Source organism: Branchiostoma lanceolatum, chromosome 13 (assembly GCF_035083965.1).
Source record: "Branchiostoma lanceolatum isolate klBraLanc5 chromosome 13, klBraLanc5.hap2, whole genome shotgun sequence".
In the NCBI taxonomy this organism is placed as follows: Eukaryota; Metazoa; Chordata; class Leptocardii; order Amphioxiformes; family Branchiostomatidae; genus Branchiostoma; species Branchiostoma lanceolatum.
In genome coordinates this window covers 8,166,217-8,184,286 of record NC_089734.1, presented here as the reverse complement: position 1 = coordinate 8,184,286, position 18,070 = coordinate 8,166,217, and the positions used below count along the sequence as shown (strand labels likewise).

Below are 18,070 nucleotides of genomic sequence, written 5' to 3'. Positions count from 1 at the left end.
CCGACAAAAACGTTTAAAACGGCCAGAACCCACTCTGTCTGGAGAGTAGGACTCACTGGCGGTCACATTTGCTTCATCGTCTACGCTGTTGAGGCGCTCTCTCGAAGCAGACAAAGTTGTACACCAGGGTTACTGTGCCCAGCAGGACAGTCACACTCAACGCCAGCACGACCACCAGAGTCCGGATGAACACCCAGTCCACGGTACTCTCCTCCTCCTCCGACACGACAGTTTCGTTGACCCAGCTGGAGTTATCATCCACAAACAAATTGTCAAAGCTCTGGTTGAAGCTCAGCGAATCCGACATCTCAGTACGAGCTTCGGACCCAGATATCGATCAACGCTCAATCACTCCGCACGCACATTGTAGCGTATTTCATCTCCTGTTGATTCGAAGCTCTGATTCCAACGAAAAAGATGATACAATTTGAGTTCTTTTAGCTTGGCAGTCACGATGTTGAATCCAGGGAGAATCCAATTTCTCAGCTGAGTGACGAAGGTGAGCTCCCTTCTCTTTCGTGTCTTGGTTTGATAAGCCGGTCGTCCGAGAAAACCTCTAGATGAAAACGAAGACGGAAATATTACTTCAATATAGTTTCGGTTCGTTCATCTCTAGTCCAGATAATAAATGATAGTACTATATGTAATAAATCGTAATTGCAATCTCACTTTATTACGCATTTCATTAGTTGGGACCACAGGGGTTAGTGTTATGGGAAATTCAATTATGATAATGTCTCATTAAAAACGCATAAATACATCAACGTTAATCCCTTTCAATACATAAATTCTCTTCTTGACCTGAATACTATTGATAACGACGAAACAAAAATTCAAGATTGACACATACAGTAAATATGCGCTACATATGTAAGCCACTCTGTACACATAAACATTACACCATGCCTAATATTGGCAATGTATACAGGCACACTGCCACGGTACATTATTGACAATAATGTGTGTAAACGACATCAATCATAGTCAAATATGTGCAACATATTGTATTCATAGCTAAAATATCCGGTGACAAACACCCTTACCTGCTGGTAGCTTGAGTAGACGTGATGGCCACTTCCGTCACCGACCTACCAGCAGCTGCAGGATATGGTCGCTTCCTCCTAGATCCTCCTGTAGCTATAAAAGTCCGTTATAGTCACTGAATAATCCTTGCCGCCTCGGTTGTTCTCTGTACTGTCAAACGTCGTCCGTTATAGTGATTGATAGCTTACAAACCGTGCGTATTATTTGTTGTGGCAACCGGACAGAGGGCATCAGTGGGTTAACTCCTCCTACTCACGATCACCACCAACGCATTACCTTCAGGCTTCAGAGAACATACCGTATAGTATTTGCCGTAGGCTAAGCTTACCCTACACACATTTACATACACACGATGGGGACCGATAAGAATCCCAGAAAGAATCCTTTCTTTGTACCAGTCAGCGATCAGTTGATGTCATTCCTGTGACGACAAGCATGGTCATATCCATGAGCACGGCAGATACGAGTATCTACCAGACATATTCAGAACTATTCAGCTACAGTGGCCTTGCAAGCGAGTTAGGCGGCTGCAAATGGAGCGGCATCTGTCTGGAATAAATATATTAGGCGAGGTTTCACAATGCTTCACTATGAAGTGCCGCGGTAAAATATTACCGACAGTGGGCACAACGCAGCGTATTCTATCGCAGTTACTGATCCCTCCAGCGGCTCAGCTATCACATGTACAGTGAGATATTATCCGCCCTTCAAGAATGGGTTTCCGAAGCCTTCATTTGTTATGGCTGAAGCAGGGAGGCCGAGAATTCGTACTTAGATATGACAACCGTAAAATCATTGATCAGGCTTTTTGTAAATCTGATATACATGTTGTATTTACCCTCGTGTAACTGTTAGCAAAACGTAAAACACTGGTAGCATTTTTAATACACACTTGAAATGAGAGCATCGTAAAAATGCAACATGTATCTCTTCAATTACAGTTGCATTGGGATTTACGATTTTTGCACTTAACAGCCATCATCTGTGTCAAGTGATTGTCTATTATAGTACTGTGGGCATTTCTAACTCAACTCACGGTTAAACCATCGGTGGTACCTGGGATCACGATTTTACCATGGTCAATATTGACTGCAGTCAATATTGACCATGGTAAAATCGTGATCGAGGACCATGAACCATGAACGAGGACACACATATACAGTATATAGGTACCTGGCAAAATACAGGACTGTCACAATGCAGCTCCCGTCTTACAGTCTGTATTTCTATTCCCTCTAGCGTTCTCAGCAATATATGATGAACTTGCGTGTGTCAAGTGTCACTTATCTAGTCTACTATCAAGGCCAGCTCTAGGTAGCTCCTTGGTTGTTCTCCGTTCCAATTCTCTTTCTTGGGTAATTGAAGTGACTATCATATCATTCCGCGATATACATAATATCCTAACAACACACGCGTACGCCTGATAGGATCTAGACTCAAAGGGCTATGAAAGCTGTCAGGGAAATCTTAAGAAGCGCAAACAAAATGTTTATAGAGATGCTCTAAAGAATAGATACTGATCATGAAGAAATGAAATATTCAAACGGTTTTATGAAAATCTAGTAATTAACACATCCAGCCACACACACTCTACGCGTTATCTAAGGGGAGCGTAGTCTGTCTGATGAGAATAGGAATTCGGCAATGTACGCCGTGACACTTATGGCACTAGGGCAAATGATGTACAGACAAAGCCACTTAATTGCACCTCGAATAAACGCACCTTCCATTTAATTGCACCGAATGCCAATATCCAAAACCGGTTCCCATTCACTGCATTGTTAGTGACTCCGCATATTTGCACCGCACATGGTCACCAATGCCGGATAACTGCACCAATTTTTTTTCAAAAATCCTCGAAAAGTTAACTGAAAAGGTGCGCTAAAATCGGCTAACGCGGTACAAATGAGCCGATACCTGCCGGTGTAAAGGCGCAATACCGCCAATATGTTTAAAACTGTTTTGAGTAACCAAAGAAGGGGGTCTCCATTGACAGTTACGTTGATAGGAATCGTATGGGAGTGGCATGACGATGTTTCAGAATGTCTCCCCTGTAACATTACGTGTGTTGTAATGCGGTAGATAGCATGGAAAAATGAAAGAATGCAAAATCAAAACAGGTTCGTAGTCATTTCTTTATTTTCAGCAAAGGGTCAATAAATAAAGTTAATAACTGAATAATTTCGTCTGTTTTCTTTGTGCTAGTGTTTCTGACTAACAATACACCCCCTCGCCCATGGTGGTGTGGTCCAGCTGGGCATTTCGCATAATTGCACCAGCCGGATAATTGCACCAAAAACGCTGACTGATGGGTGGTGCAGTTAAGCGGATTCTACTGTATTAGGGAGATTCCGATGTCCAATGCCATACACGTGTATTATAGGAGGAACGTTGGAGTTTTCATTTCTAAAAGATTAATTATGACGGTGCACGCTGTATCCTTCTTTGAGTAGTTAGCACTGGTTGATTAAATACAAAGAAGCATACGGCTCGTTCTCTGAATAACCCAGGGAAAAAATGACAAAAAGTTAATTATAACAATATTCTGAAGCGGCGAAAGTTAATGACGCAGCCGACAGCATGCAGCAAGTTCAATTTCCAGTCACTACTGTAGCGATGATGTGATTAGAGTGGCTGATCTAACCACATTTCCGTTATTAGCCAATGGCTGTGGAGGCTCTGCAATTCGTGTCATTTTCTCTCCAATCTTACATCTCTGCTATAACAATATATCACTTAATGTTTCTTTCCATGGCAGCAAAACGGAGACAATGATTAGATAAATGCTGCTCTTACATTCTGTTTCATGTTTATCATCACAGCACCTATCATAATTCATGATGAGATTCACCAATATGAAAGCTTAAAATCTCATACAACAACGTAAACATTCTGACACGAGGCTGCGTAGCTGCCCTTTGAACAACGTCATTTTGTAAGGTCGTAATACTAGATCTACTTTTCAATTAGATTGTTTTTGACAGTGTTTTAATGATAAATGCAATAGGAGGTTGGCAAAGCTCTACACATGTCTAGACCTTGCTTAAATAGATGAAACCCACAGGATGCATCCTATCCAGCATTTATGTGGGACTAATTCAAATACATCCATGCAGTGTGGTTCAGATGTTGTAACAATATCTGTTCCTCTGTAGGATGGTACATAAACTGTATGTTGTAGGTATTGAATCAACACTACGTGAGGCCATTTAGCTTACTTTTGCTGAGAACTTCATGTTTTGAATATGAAAAATTCGGACTTAATGGAATCAAAAACTTGTGGATTCATTTTCCTGTCATTGTTACCTGGCTACCTTAACTTTAATTTGCAAATAATTTCTAGATCTGATTTAGTTTTCCCCTCAATAGCACAGGTACCCCATCTCCTGCCAAATACCCTTCAAAGTGCATCCGGTAATGATTTGCATAGTCTTTATGTATGTACCAGTAGCCAATGTGCATTACAGTATGTTATACATAATCTTCTTGACAAGGAAGTGCACCACAGTTAAATGAACTGCATGTCTGCCTGTCTCCCAGGACTACAGTGCTCACAAACATGATGCATTCCACAATTTTCTCCCCTGGATTCTGTAATGAGGTCTGTGGGGAGTAGATTACCTGGAGAAAGTGTGCCATTTCTTTCAGGGAAAATGTCTTCAACTTCTTCTAAAGGTTAGATTTAAACGTCTTCCTGGAAAGAGTGATGTAAAGGTTAAATTTAATTGTATTCATGGAAAAAGTGGTGCAATTAAATCCACCATCGGAACCAGGTTATGGAGGGAGGGGTAATCAGAACCTGCAGGTGGAGACATACGGTAAATGCAGAAATGTTCGCGGGGATTTGATTTTGCGGTATAGGGAGAAAATGGAGTGTTTGCAGTGGTTTGGAGTTTGCATTTGAAACAATAGTAGTGCTACAATCACACAATGAAACAGTTTTTTTTGCTTAATATATGTTATGTTAAGTTTGCAGTAAAGAGTTCACTGCAAAAACCGCAAACATAAAACCACCGCGAACATTTCTGCATTTATAGTAATTGCACATGTTGTCCTATCTATGATCACACTCATGTCGTCTTTACCTCATGTAGGGTAGAAAAAGAAAACCAGTGAACTAATCATAGCTCTAGGGACCGATGCTGTCAATGGATAATGTCACAGATTCATGCAAGTCTCAATATTCAAATAGTAGCATAGCATTAGATGCAAAGATCTATGAAGGCTTTGAATGTAGGTTTGTCAATGTATGTAGCAGTCAGACGTCCACAAAATTGAAAAGAAACTTTTTTTTTTGTAAGACATTTAATAGCAACTGATACTCATAATTCTAAAAATATGTGCATCATATAGATTTCTTTGCATTTGTATTATTTGTATCTATTGGCAAGCAATTACACTGGGTCAGCCTAGGTAGCTCTCGCTGGTAACGGCTGACCCACAAAAATACAGACGAACATACAACTTGTATACATAACCTACAATAAACATATATTATGTATATATTTATAACATGTTTGCAAGCTTTTCATGATAAATCACTACATCTCAATTAAAGAATTACACATGCATTTGAGATGGCATTTGCCATACTTCTTCAGTGTTCAGCAAATGGTAGTGAACTTAATCTTGCAGTTCCTATGAAAGGACAAACGGAGTTAACGTAGTTAACCTTCACCAGCAAATGTTGTACCCTTTCTACTGTAAAGTTCATGTGTAACATTGATTCATCTATAGCAGTCTATACTCTACCCAGCAGGATCTGGGAAGAGTGCAGGGAACCAGTACTGCCTCCCTTCTGTTGCCTGGTCATCCACCCAGGCCAGACCTTCCTTCAGCATATGGTCCTGAGAGGGGGAAACAGAATCAGTACAAAACACACTGTACATTTTCTATTTGCTTTTTGTAACCTAGCAACTAAAGCCAAAGAACATCAACAATTATGATAATTGATATTCTGAATGGTGTAAACTGTTTTTATGGTTGGCTACTAAAGGGCAAGCAGGCCTTAGGGATTTCCTTACTTATTCATAGCAACAAACAGATGAAACAACTGTATGACCTTTGCATTAATTGTCCTTACCAGTACTCTCTGTGCCCTTTCCTTCTCCCATCTGAGCTTGTTGACGATGGAAGATTCTGACACAAAGCCACTTCCCTACACAAACACAACACATCACACCACATCAATATGTGCAAAGTTGTATACACAGTGTCCTGAACACATGCATCATTTCTTTACAATCTATCGTAAATTTCAAATATATATGAAGGACAATGATTCGTACATTACCTACAACACAAAATAATCTTAGGTTATTGAAAATTACATAACAATGATCATAGATGTGTGATTATAAAGTAGAGTGGATTCATTCCTCAAGCTAACCAACATCTTTCACACCGCAATCATCCCTCAGTAAGACATCTGGAGACGCATATTTCCCGTTAAGAACTTTTATTCAGTCTAGTACCATGACCGGTTTCTGGATGTGGGCTTGAATAAAGTTCTAAACAGGAACATGTGGCTACAGCATCTTTTCTGAAGATACGGAGTGTGTATGGTTGGCTTGAGGTTGCCCACATACTTTGTCAATAGATGCGTGATTAGTTTTTATCATCATTGTCTAGAAATCTAATATCTCTTATGCTAAAAATCAATACTTAGAGCTGCCTCCAAGAGAAAAAGAATTGAAAAGCATTACCTCTGCTAGCTGCAGTACAGTGGTGTGGTCCATGTTAAGCTCCCCTGGTACTGACTGCACAAGATAACGCCCCCCTCCCACCGGTATGGCTGTGAACCCACTCCCCAGGACTTTCAGCTTCTTTATTGCTCTTAACAAATCATCACTGCAACAAAATACAATAAAAAGCTGATTAACAAATCAATTGCAACAAATCCTCTTCATCTCTGTGGCTTACTTTGAGTATTCAGTCTAGAGAAAAATTGGCTTTGATTTTTCCCACTGATTGTATCATACATTTCCAACTTATCCGACCTAGTTTCAGCACTGCTGACAGCTTCCATGATGAAATGGCATTCTGCCAACAAAGAAAGGCTGCATGAATGGCAGTACAATAATGGAAATAAGTAGCGCTTTAGCCCCGTATATATCTTTCTTGACAGGAACACCTTTTTAACAATTCTGTTTGCATAATTCTCCTTCATTTCTGTCAATACTGTAGCCATGGGCGGCTAAGATGGGTTTTACTTTTGTCACTTGGGGAATAAGCTGTCACTGCAGTGCTTTTAGCCACTTTCTTCCTGACACAAGGGTGAAAGAATTACTCAGGGATTATAGCGTGGGCCTGACTAGTGCAATTTGCAGTTTCTATGGTTCCTGCAAAAGGTCTAGCATGAAAGTCATCAACTAAGTTTTAACAAGATAGCAGTGCCTGATCATACCTATACATTTGTATATTGTTCAACTAGAAATAAAAACAGTTGCTTCTAATCCCCTAACATACTTGATGTTCCCTCAGTGTCCATCATTTGATAACTATAAGTATTGATATAATGATGAGGAATTTGTTGCAAATAAAGAGGGACAAAAAATGGCCATTCTCTCATTTTGACAGAAAAAAATGGCATGTCTAATATCACAGTAATATGAAAAGGATTACAATGCAGTCAAACCATGCATAGGTGTGCTGAGACAATTCAGTCATTGAAAAAAAACACAACAGCAAAATCATTAAACAGAGAAATACATTATCCCAGCCTGCAGACATGATGCACTACTCACTTGCTGACATCCTGTCTGGCCTTGCTCTTCCCTGCTATCCTCTCTCTCAGCTCATCCAACATGATCAGTCCTGAAACAACCAGGGATAAAGGGCTTCAGCTCAATATAATAAAGGTAAGGTATGTAAAGGTAGTCCCATAGCTTTTTGAGGTCATAGGGCTAGTGGATAATATCAATGCACGGTGTCCAGGGTAAGGTATTGGAAGGCAGAGCCCAATCTTATCCTTACACCACCTTTTACCTACCCAACTGAAGTCACGAACCCATTTCTACACCTGGATGAAGTGAGGAAAGTCATGTAAAGAACCTTTCCCAAGGGCACAACATTAGTGGCATGTCAGGGATTTGAACCCAGGACCTCTCGGTTCTGGGCCAAACACTCAAAACTGTTACCCCAATACAACATCACACAGTATAAAGGCTTTGGAAAAGTCTAACGTAAGAGAAGGTGAGTGAAAAACAGGAAGAAAAACAAACTGTCATTTGACCAACCATAGTGTCACGGTGGTCAAATCCATGCCCAGAAACTCCCATGCCCAGTCGAATTCGAACGCGTTCGAAATGACGTAATTCGATCCGAACGCGCGTTCGAATTGGGGTCACCTGCGGCCATTGCATGTTTTTACTGTAAACCCGCGCGGTCGGGCCCCTTTCCCCGAATCAGAACAAAAACTACTTTTTTCACAAAGTTTACCTGTTTTCTGGAGAGTATATCTATACTGGCACTTTGTTGTGGACATCTAACATGTAACGAAGCTACTGGCGTCATTTTCGATGACCTTGAATACTGGGGGGATTGTTTACGCCGGTGTCAATTACCCCCTCCCCCTATCCGTGCGGCATGACATGCGTTCAAACATCGTAAAGGATCAGCTTCAAACAGCATCCACCTTACCTCATTAACGGCTCAAAATGACTGTAACGGTTTTCCCGAGGTTTGTGTTTTTGGGATTTTTGACAAATGCCCTTGATTTAAAATTATGGGTAATTTAGTCCGAAAAATGTCAAAAAATGCAGTTTTTTCACACATTTGTCGATATTAACTATACTTAGAATAAGAAATTGCAAAATCCCAAAAACACAAAATTTTGTTTTGTTCCTGGTCGACGAAAAATATGGAAATGAGAGATATTTATTGATATTTGAAGTCAGGCCTTTGAGATGTGTGCCTGAAAAAAAGGTCTCCCTAAAACCTGAAAATAATCGTGTTTGGGAGCAAAATATAGAAAAATCAGCCATTCAGCGCAAAATGACAACATTCAAAGTTTGTATAATCGCTAATTTCGTTTCATTTTGAAAAGATTTTCCCGTCCCCGCTATCATGTTTATTTACAAATGTTTTGCCGTTAGCCAAAACGTTACCTCGTGTAACCCGATACCTTGTCGAACGCGCGTAGCAACGGGAAAGAATACCCTAGTGACTGACCACCGTGTGTAAGAGGCTGTTGATCATGATGGCCTCACTCTTGGTGTTCTAACAAAATTACACAACCTTTATTTGTTTTGTTTTTTTAAAATTAGGCAACATCTGTAATGTGGTGAGATTTAAACATAAAAGCAAAAAAATGCATGTATGAAGACCTCACCTCCATTCCTGGGTTTTGTGGCTAAACAAACTTCCACAATCTGAACTCCCAGCTCATAGTAGAAATCTCCAATCCCCAGCATTTCTGACCAGAAACCTTTCCCAGCTGAGAAAACAACATACTAGTATGTACATGAGCACTTACTGGAGTACAAAACTTTTTCTTAAATTCCTTGCCTTTTTATAAGATACACTGATGGTGAGAAAGAATAGTGAACAAATATGAGAAAATACATTGATATTTTTTGATTATCTATAAATGATCATGATTCAGTTCAAAACATAAACTGTGCACCTGACTTACAATTAGTATGGCATAACCTCCAAATTAGGATCATTCATTCAAATTCAAGTTTGGTATGAGGGGAATCAACAAATTAAAGGGAAGCAGTGTTAGTGCCTTGTGTTACTGTGTTGTCTGAGCCTACTCTTTTTGGCAGCAAGTAACTATATTTTTTTTGTAGAGAGGTAAGCAAATCGATATCAAACTTAGCAGTCATTCATATGGTGCTCTAGGGAAAATGAATATAGTCGCTCATTGTGTTTTATTGAATTTGAATACAAGCCTTTTTCAAAATCAATTCAAAATTGTTGACCAAGTTTGACTACAGACATGACCCTATGCTTGATGCTACAGACATTGTGGATGGATTCAGTGGTACTACTAGTATTTGCTATGATTATGTATGAAGGTACGTACATGCCAGTGGATCTACACCCACAGCCGCACACATCTCCTGAAACTGTCGACGGAATTCTGCATTCCGCCTGATGTCATCCTTGTGTTTGGTGGCAAATTCCTCCAGGTGTTTTTGAAACGTCTCCAGCTGTTTCGACATCTGTATTGGGAAGGATGATCATGATCAATATTTACAAAGCAAACCAGAATATATATCGACTTCAGATGAACTTTGACCCAGTGCTGACATCACACATGCGATATCCCATGTCTACTGTACTTGGGTCAGATAGCTTAAGATCGAGTGATCTGGTCAAAAATTTCAGTGACTGAAATATATTGAGTTGGAGAACAGTTTATTTCTCATTAGAAATATATCATTTAAGCCAAGTTACTGGGAGTGAGATGTCAACAATCATTTATTTCCTGACAAATTTTTAGATGGTTTTACTGAGAAAATAATGCAGACAGCAGCATTCAAGACTTTAAAACTCTAGGAATTCATGATCACCTGTGCCAATTGATCAGCTGCAATCTCTGTTCCCCTGTCCTTGTATCTCGCCTGTAGTCAACAGAAGAAAAAAATTCATAACATAATCAACATAAATATACACAAGCCACATAATGTTGAAAATTTACAGTTTTACATATATTATTGCGCAGTGTAATGCTTAAAACGTACCAGTAATTATAACATGTCACATTGTCTAGAATTGAAGTGTGATGTTACTAATGGTGGAGGCTGTTGACAGAATGTTCCTGTCAATAAGAATTTTTGGGTACTGTTGACAGGGTGATCCTGTCAAACTACGAATAGACATCAACAACTAAAGTAACGACAAAGATCTAAGCTGCATAAAGTGTACAGTAACTGTAATGTATATAAACTATTGCAGTTCGTGCATAAGGTAAGGTATCTACGTCTAAGCAAGGAGCTAGTATTCTATTAAACCTCCTTTGTCTAGCTGCCCCCCCCCCCCTCTATAGTTCCAAATTAAAACGTAAATACCTCTGCCAATTTCTTCTTGGCGATGGCTCCAGCTCCAACCCCACGTCTTCTCATCTTTTACCTGAGCTTGTCTTCAGCGAAATTGTGTAATATTCGTCTCCAAATCGACGGGATACAAACTTCTGCAAGCAGGAAAATATCACAAGGAAATTTGATGCAAAAGAGGGCAAGAAAACGAACAAGTATTTTTGTTTTCAGACCCACTGTATCAGAAAAATCAATTTCAAAATAGAACATGTTTCCTCAGATCTTACTAATTAAAAAGTACAGACAATTATTTTGTATCATTATATCATCAAAAATCATAATGTGACATTTTTATTTGGATTCCGTTATCATATTGAGTACATTTCGTCGCCCTAGAATTCCTGGGAGGGTCAAAGTTTATCAGACTATCATACTTGAAAATGTGGATGTTGTAAATCAAACCTGTTTGTTAAAACTAGCATATCAAAACAAATACAACATTTAATCTACTTATAAACTTATGACTACTTTTCTTAATTTAATTTTAGCTTCAAGTATAGGAACTAAGGATAGCAATCGTTCAATTTTCAGAAAAATTCACCCCCGTATTTGTATGGTAGAACCTACTCAGCTGGCGGAAGGTACATCTTCACACAGGTAAAGGTTCGACTCTTTCTTTGTTGTATGTTTCCAGAGACCAATGTCTAAACTATATACACATAATTTGAGACTAGCTTGTTGTTGAACAGTGTTGTAGAAGATTGCTTAGCGTTTCCGCCAGAAACGCTACAAACAAACGGGCGTTCATCATATATGGTCATCATAATTTTACGTACATAATGTTTATATTTTGAAGGTGAAAGTTAGGTGGATCCCCGTATAGTAATCAAGTTTAGCAGAGCTTTGGATCATTCCACGTGATCCACATTCAATCACAGTTCTTCTTACAGTCGAAGTAACTCATCATCAAATCTTTCTGCTTCTTTTTGTACTCATCATAGGTCTACTTGGACTTTGGAGAGATTCATGGAGTCATATAAAACCTCCGCATGATCATGACTCCATTCTGTATTAATCACACAGTGACTTGAATGATGTAAAGCATTACCTTTATCTGGTTCACACACAGCACAACAAATAAACAAACAAACATGTGTTCCTGTCACCCGGTGGCAAAACGTCACCACATGGAAGACGACGAACATGAGACAGCAGAAGAAAAACAGCAACGTCTAGAAAATCAGTACTTCCAGCAAGCGTCTTTCCTTACCTACATGAATGACCTTCGTAAGGAGGATGTCCTCTGTGACGTAACCTTTGAAGTAGAGGGAAAAGAAATCAACGCACATCGCGTCGTTATCGCAACTTCAAGTCCTTTCTTCCAAGCCATGTTCACCTCGAAAATGTCAGAGGAGAAATCCAAAAAGGTCACACTGCAGGAAGTTGAAGCAGAAACAATGGAGGCATTAGTTGAGTTTGCCTACACGGCTTGTATCAAGATTACAGACAAAAACGTCCAATCCCTTCTGTCAGCTTCAAACCGCTACCAAATCGAGACAGTGAAGAAACTATGCTGCAACTACTTGAAGGAAAACATGACTCCTTCGAATTGTCTTGGGATCCAACAGTTTGCCGATTATCTGAACTGTAAGGACTTGAGTGAGCAAGCTACAGAGTACTCTCATGAGAACTTCACAGAAGTGTGCCAGGAGGAGGAGTTTGCACAGTTAGAGCTGCCACAGTTGAAGGAAATACTGGCCAGTGATGACTTGACAGTCAAGAGCGAAAATGTTGTAAGTACTTTAATACATATACCATAGAATGATTGAAATTGTTTTCTGTTACGTTGATGAATGTTAGACATCCAGGTAATTGATTTAAGATATGCCAAATGACTCAAGCAACTGGATAACATTTCAAGATTTGGCATATTGTATTCTGTTGTAGTGTTATTACGTACTTGTATTGTGCACACCAGGAATAGGGATGTAATTGTGACTAGTGACTTGTTTGGATTCCAAATATTTACTAGTACTGTATAGGGGTGGGTACCGGTACCGTGTACCGGTACAAAACCGGTATTTCTTAATGGACCGGTCCAAAAAAACCGGTCCGTAAAAAATCAGTGGACCGGCCTATGGACCGATTAGAAAATTCATAGTACCAGGCTACCAGCAGGTGGCCACATAACTTGTCTAAGAAAATACAAAACAGCATATTTAACGAGTCGTTTTCGAAGACGTTAGCTGTGAATCATATCTAGAAACACTTAAAGGGTGAGCAAACAGACGGCGAGGAGAGTATAGTTATAATTGAGACAAACTGCAAACCTAAGAAATTATATCGTTCCAGACAAGACGTTTGGAGACTTTTACGTGTGTCTCGCTCTCCAAAATATGATGTACTGCGACACTACTATAATCAGGTACAGGTACAGGTCCGGACCTGGACCTGACCCTCTGAACCTGGACCTGGACCGGACCTGAATTTTATGTACCGGTACCCACCCCTAGTACTGTACAAAGGAAAGGAATGATAGTTATTACAGGAGAGCAAAGTACATGTATATTAAGTACATGTATATTAATCTTCAAACAGGATGAAAAGTTCTTTTAGGTTAATGACATGTACAGTTGCTATAGTATTTGTGTAAAAACATTTGTAACATCTGATGATATTTTTAGTATTCTAAGTTCATATATTAATCAAAACATTTATGTCTATATTTCAAAGGTGTATGATGCGGCCATCACCTGGCTGAAGCACAAGTCTCGTGCGGAACACACTGTAGAGGTCATGTCCCTTATCCGCTATCCCCTCATCACGCGGTCGTACCTCAGCACGACAGTCGAGTCCGAACCCCTCCTCCAGGACAAGCCCGAATGTCTCAAGATGATTATGAGTAGGTTTCAAACTTACGTAAGCTCCAAGAAAATGATAAAAGAAATTAAGCATAACATTTTTGAATTTCAGTGACTGAATGTCAAATTAATTGATAATGAGTTTGGCAACAAAATTCAAGATTTAGACTTTAGAACCCCCCCCCCCCCTGAATGTTTCTTACTCTAGCTATGTCATCCTTTTCTGGTGGGTTCAATGCAGATAGTAAGATTGGAATAAAAATGCAGTCCAATCCTCAAGATGAACCAATGATTTTAATTTTTATTGTATCACTGGTGCAGAATCTGTTATCTACAATATTACTACAATAATACCGTTGCCATCAAGAACTGTAGGAGCATATGCATCCTCACTAGATAGTTTTAAGCAACACTTACGGTTAGATGTAGTCAGGTTAGGTGTGACAGGTCGTTCAGTGTAATATAACCAGCTGCTGGCATGCTGCTTGCCCGCGAAGCTGGTGTGTTATGCCGAAGGTTAGTTATATACTGGCTATACAAAATACAGATTCAGATACAGATACCAGTATATGCTGACTGATACTATAAGCAAACCACCCTACAGCACCTCAGAGGTTAACAGATTTGTCTTCTGCTCTATGTCCTGCAGCTGGAATGAAGTACCACCTGCTGGATGAAGCTGAACGAGCGGAGATGAAGGAACAGACTCCCCTCCGCAAGAAGAAGCATGACTTCCAGATCGCCATGTTCGGTGGATCAGAACAGTCCTGCTGCCAGGTAGGGGAAGGGAAACAATCGTATCATAATATTTTATATTCAGCAAATCAACTTACGTAAGCGCATTTTCGGGGATTTAATTTCGCAGCAGGGAGAAAATGGAGTGCTTGCGGTGGTTTTAAGTTTGCAGTTGAAACAAATAAAAAGGGGATAGGTGGGCAGAAGACAGAGCAACCATTTTTAATATGGTTTTAAGTTTGCAGTGAAGAGGTCACTGCGAAAAATGCGAACATTAAACCACCACGAACATTTCAGCACCCTTATAGACATGTACTATGTACATGTACTTAGATGATGCTGTTTGCCTATTTATATACGTAACCAGTGAAGATTTGAAGCCAAAAGGAAAATGAACGTATTATGGCTAAAAGTAAAATTTTGAACACCCTTTTTTAATTTTCAGATATTTGACCATAAGACCCACCAGTGGACAGACTTGCCCACTATGCCAGAGAAACGTCGAGACAGCCGTGCAGTTCTCGTTGGTAAGAAGGTGTACATCATCGGGGGATCTTTCCTGTTCCCGGTGAAGAGAATGGATGGTTACAACGTGGCTACGGGGAAGTGGTACACGCTACAGGCTATGCTGGACATAGCGCGGGACTGCCCTGCCGTGTGTGAGCTCAACGGGAAGATCTACATCAGCGGAGGGACGGCAAACCATGGTGGGGTCAATTGTCATTGGTGGTTCCTTTTTTAAACATCGGAATACAGATCAAAAGTGAACAGAGCTTGACAACTCCTTGAATAATTCTGTGCAATGTATTCAGATCTGTAAACAGTTTCATCAGGCTGGGAAGTCACTGCATAACAAAGTTCTTTGTACACAACCAAGAGTTTTATTCAAGGCCAATGTTTTGGTGACTGTCTGTCACCTTCCTCGGGGCAATTCTGACTGGTTCGGGTAGCAGTTACACTTTGCTGCAGTAGTGTATAACCAGTCAGAATTGTCCTGAGGAAGGTGACAGACGGTCACTGAAACTTTGGTCTTCAAGAAAGCAGTTGGTTGTGTACGAGTAACTTTGTTATCCAGTGACTTAGCAACCTGACAAAACTGTTCACAGATACATTGAACAAACACATTGCACAGAATTATTATCCAAGGATACCTGACTACCCATGTCTAAACTATATCTGGTACTTTGAGCTGTATGTCCTTAGTACAAATTATACCCACCCATTTTCTTTTATTGTCTTTTTATTGTGGTGCTGAAATCTGTATTGCTGTAAATCCTGCATCGTTTTTGATATAGGGATGTCAGCCATGGATCTAGTGGAGGAGTTAGACCCAACCACAGAGAGGATAAAGAGGATTGAAACGATGAGCTCCGGCCGCTATGAACATGGGATGGTGTCCCTGCGGGGCTACCTCTGGGTGATAGGGGGCGCTGCTGGCAACTCCAGCAACCCTCAGGTCCTCAAGAGCTGTGAGAAGTGCAACCCAAAGTGGACCAAAAGGTAGGAAAAGTTTATACGTTAAATGGAATTTGATTAGTTTTTACAGCACCTTCTGAAGCTCTCTGATTGATATTTTGAGATGTGTAACAGTCATTTATTTGATGTAATATTACATCTACTTGGTATTGTTGATGTAAACAATTTCTTTAGGGAGCCATCACAGTAAAGATGTGTAATGTGTTATTGTTTACCGGTACATGTATATACTTATGGAGTAGTCATGAAGTTACGGCATATTGTAGTGCACTGTTTTTGACAGCACCTCATGGGTTGAGCTTTTTGTCTTTAATCACTTTAATTTGTGTATTTATACGACACTGTGCATCTTTTTGTCAATTTCTGTCTCATTTTGTATTGCTACGGTACATTTTCTACCCCTCTGTAGCTAATGTAATTAAGAATATTTCTATAACATGATTTACTGACAGTCAACAAGTGGAGAGGAATTTCTGTTTAATGTATTAACGTTGTTCACATTTTTGTTTGAAGATGGGTCGAGGTTGCTTCGATGCATCAAGCCAGGAAGGGTCATGCAGTTGTTGTGTTTAATGACAGCATATATGCCATCGGGGGGCTGTCAACTGACAGTAAGAATTCATATTTTTCTTTATCTATATGAAAGTATCCATTTATATTCATCTCTTTTCTACTTTCTACTTAGATTTTGGAATCTGGCATATGCTTCTGCCAGTAGAGATACTGATAGGAGTTTGCGACGAGATTGCAACAAGTTGAAGTATCTTTGCTATATATTTTTTATGTAACGCAAAATTGGAATGCTACCATACCTGGTTCTTTGTTTTACAGTGATGTTGAAGTTAGCTACCTGGAGTCTTTTTCCCTAAGTACTTTACGCTTGTGTTTTATCCTAGATGCTGTTCTTGACACCTGCGAGGTGTTCTCCCCTGCCTACAACACCTGGAGCCAGTGTGCTCCGATGCCGTGGAAACTGCGTACCGTCCACGCCGCCGCCTTGGGTGATTCCATTTGGGTGGTAGGGGGGTACAGGGACATGGGTCGTCTCAGCAATGTGTTTGAGTACATCCCTGCTGAAGATCGTTGGCTCTTCCACTACAACACTAAGGCATTCCCCATTGCTAATGCAGCCATGTGTAAGATTGACACATGTGCAGTAGAGGACTAGGCACGAACTAGTGTTAGATCTTCATTATCAAACATGAGACAAAGTGTGTTCTGTGAGATTTTCTCCAAACTGTTTGAGAGATCATAAACTATACATCAATATCCTTGTACATGTACATGATCCTTATTTGGGGTATTTTCTTTTACCCTTAAGATTCTATCTAACAAGTGTGCTAAAGGTTTAGTTGTGTGCTGCATTGTTACTTTAGGCTTGGAGACTTTATAAAAGTCAGTGAATTCATTATTTATTCTAGAATTACTATTTAAGAATATTCATTATTTAAAGAAGTTATGAGCTGTAACACTGTGTGAATTTGTACAGAAAATCTGTATTGATTTGGGACTATAGCTACTGTAAATCTTAAAAAAGTTTTCACTTGCCCATACTGTTTGTCCATTGTTCTCCCTTGACTTACTTTGGTACAATTTTAAGTGTTGAAAATGGAACTGATATTGTTAAATTGTGAAGCATGAATGAATGACTTGAAAATTGGTTTGAAACATTATGTTGTGCTGATGAATTGTTACTTTTGAATGTTGATTGAAGTAAGTTTGGTGGCATATTACTGGATAATACTATATAGATGAGACTTGTTCCTTGGGTTACTCAGTGCTGCCAATGCCTTTACAGGAAGTTGTTGTTGTATATGTTGTGTTTTTGGCAATGCCTCAGAGGTGGAGCCTTCCTGTATTGATTCTATCCCAAAGGGCAATAGCCCTATATTAATGTGTGTTGATCATTACCTTCACCCAGAAGGATAATGGGAAAAGAATTACACAATAAACCAGTCCACACGCAAA

At 39.8% G+C, this 18,070-nt stretch overlaps 2 protein-coding genes across 3 annotated transcripts; one reads left to right on the top strand and one right to left on the bottom strand.

Annotated features, from left to right (window-relative positions):
- Nucleotides 1–5,594: 5,594 nt before the first annotated feature.
- Nucleotides 5,595–11,226, bottom strand: LOC136447443 (vacuolar-sorting protein SNF8-like). The gene is made up of 8 exons (XM_066446358.1): nucleotides 11,064–11,226; nucleotides 10,566–10,616; nucleotides 10,076–10,214; nucleotides 9,377–9,481; nucleotides 7,791–7,860; nucleotides 6,750–6,894; nucleotides 6,128–6,202; nucleotides 5,595–5,891 (listed from the first exon to the last, which is right to left on the bottom strand). The coding sequence occupies exons 1-8, from the start codon at nucleotides 11,115–11,117 to the stop codon at nucleotides 5,793–5,795; spliced, it is 738 nt and encodes a 245-aa protein (XP_066302455.1). The 5' UTR covers nucleotides 11,118–11,226; the 3' UTR covers nucleotides 5,595–5,792.
- A 439-nt stretch (nucleotides 11,227–11,665) lies between these two features.
- LOC136447021 (kelch-like protein 7) lies at nucleotides 11,666–18,070 on the top strand. Of its 2 annotated transcripts, XM_066445689.1 has the most exons (8): nucleotides 11,666–11,687; nucleotides 12,032–12,823; nucleotides 13,764–13,932; nucleotides 14,541–14,668; nucleotides 15,072–15,333; nucleotides 15,922–16,126; nucleotides 16,616–16,713; nucleotides 16,999–18,070. In XM_066445689.1, exons 2-8 carry the CDS (start codon nucleotides 12,182–12,184, stop codon nucleotides 17,268–17,270), a joined length of 1,776 nt encoding a protein of 591 aa, XP_066301786.1. In that variant the 5' UTR covers nucleotides 11,666–11,687; nucleotides 12,032–12,181; the 3' UTR covers nucleotides 17,271–18,070. The 2 variants fall into 2 exon arrangements, with proteins under 2 accessions (XP_066301786.1, XP_066301785.1); XM_066445688.1 differs by lacking the exon at nucleotides 11,666–11,687 and having other exon boundaries at nucleotides 11,847–12,823.

What these genes read in the sequence shown, in the direction of transcription:
- LOC136447443 (XM_066446358.1), bottom strand. Translation starts at nt 11,117, where the DNA reads ATGAGAAGACGTGGGGTTGGAGCTGGAGCCATCGCCAAGAAGAAATTG. An exon ending in CCAAGAAGAAATTGGCAGAG is followed by an intron (nt 10,617 to 11,063) that starts GTATTTACGTTT and finishes TGTTGACTACAG; the next exon opens with GCGAGATACAAGGACAGGGG. An exon ending in CAGCTGATCAATTGGCACAG is followed by an intron (nt 10,215 to 10,565) that starts GTGATCATGAAT and finishes TTCCCAATACAG; the next exon opens with ATGTCGAAACAGCTGGAGAC.
- LOC136447021 (XM_066445689.1), top strand. Translation starts at nt 12,182, where the DNA reads ATGTGTTCCTGTCACCCGGTGGCAAAACGTCACCACATGGAAGACGAC. An exon ending in ATGTCTCAAGATGATTATGA is followed by an intron (nt 13,933 to 14,540) that starts GTAGGTTTCAAA and finishes TATGTCCTGCAG; the next exon opens with CTGGAATGAAGTACCACCTG. An exon ending in CGGGGGGCTGTCAACTGACA is followed by an intron (nt 16,714 to 16,998) that starts GTAAGAATTCAT and finishes GTTTTATCCTAG; the next exon opens with ATGCTGTTCTTGACACCTGC.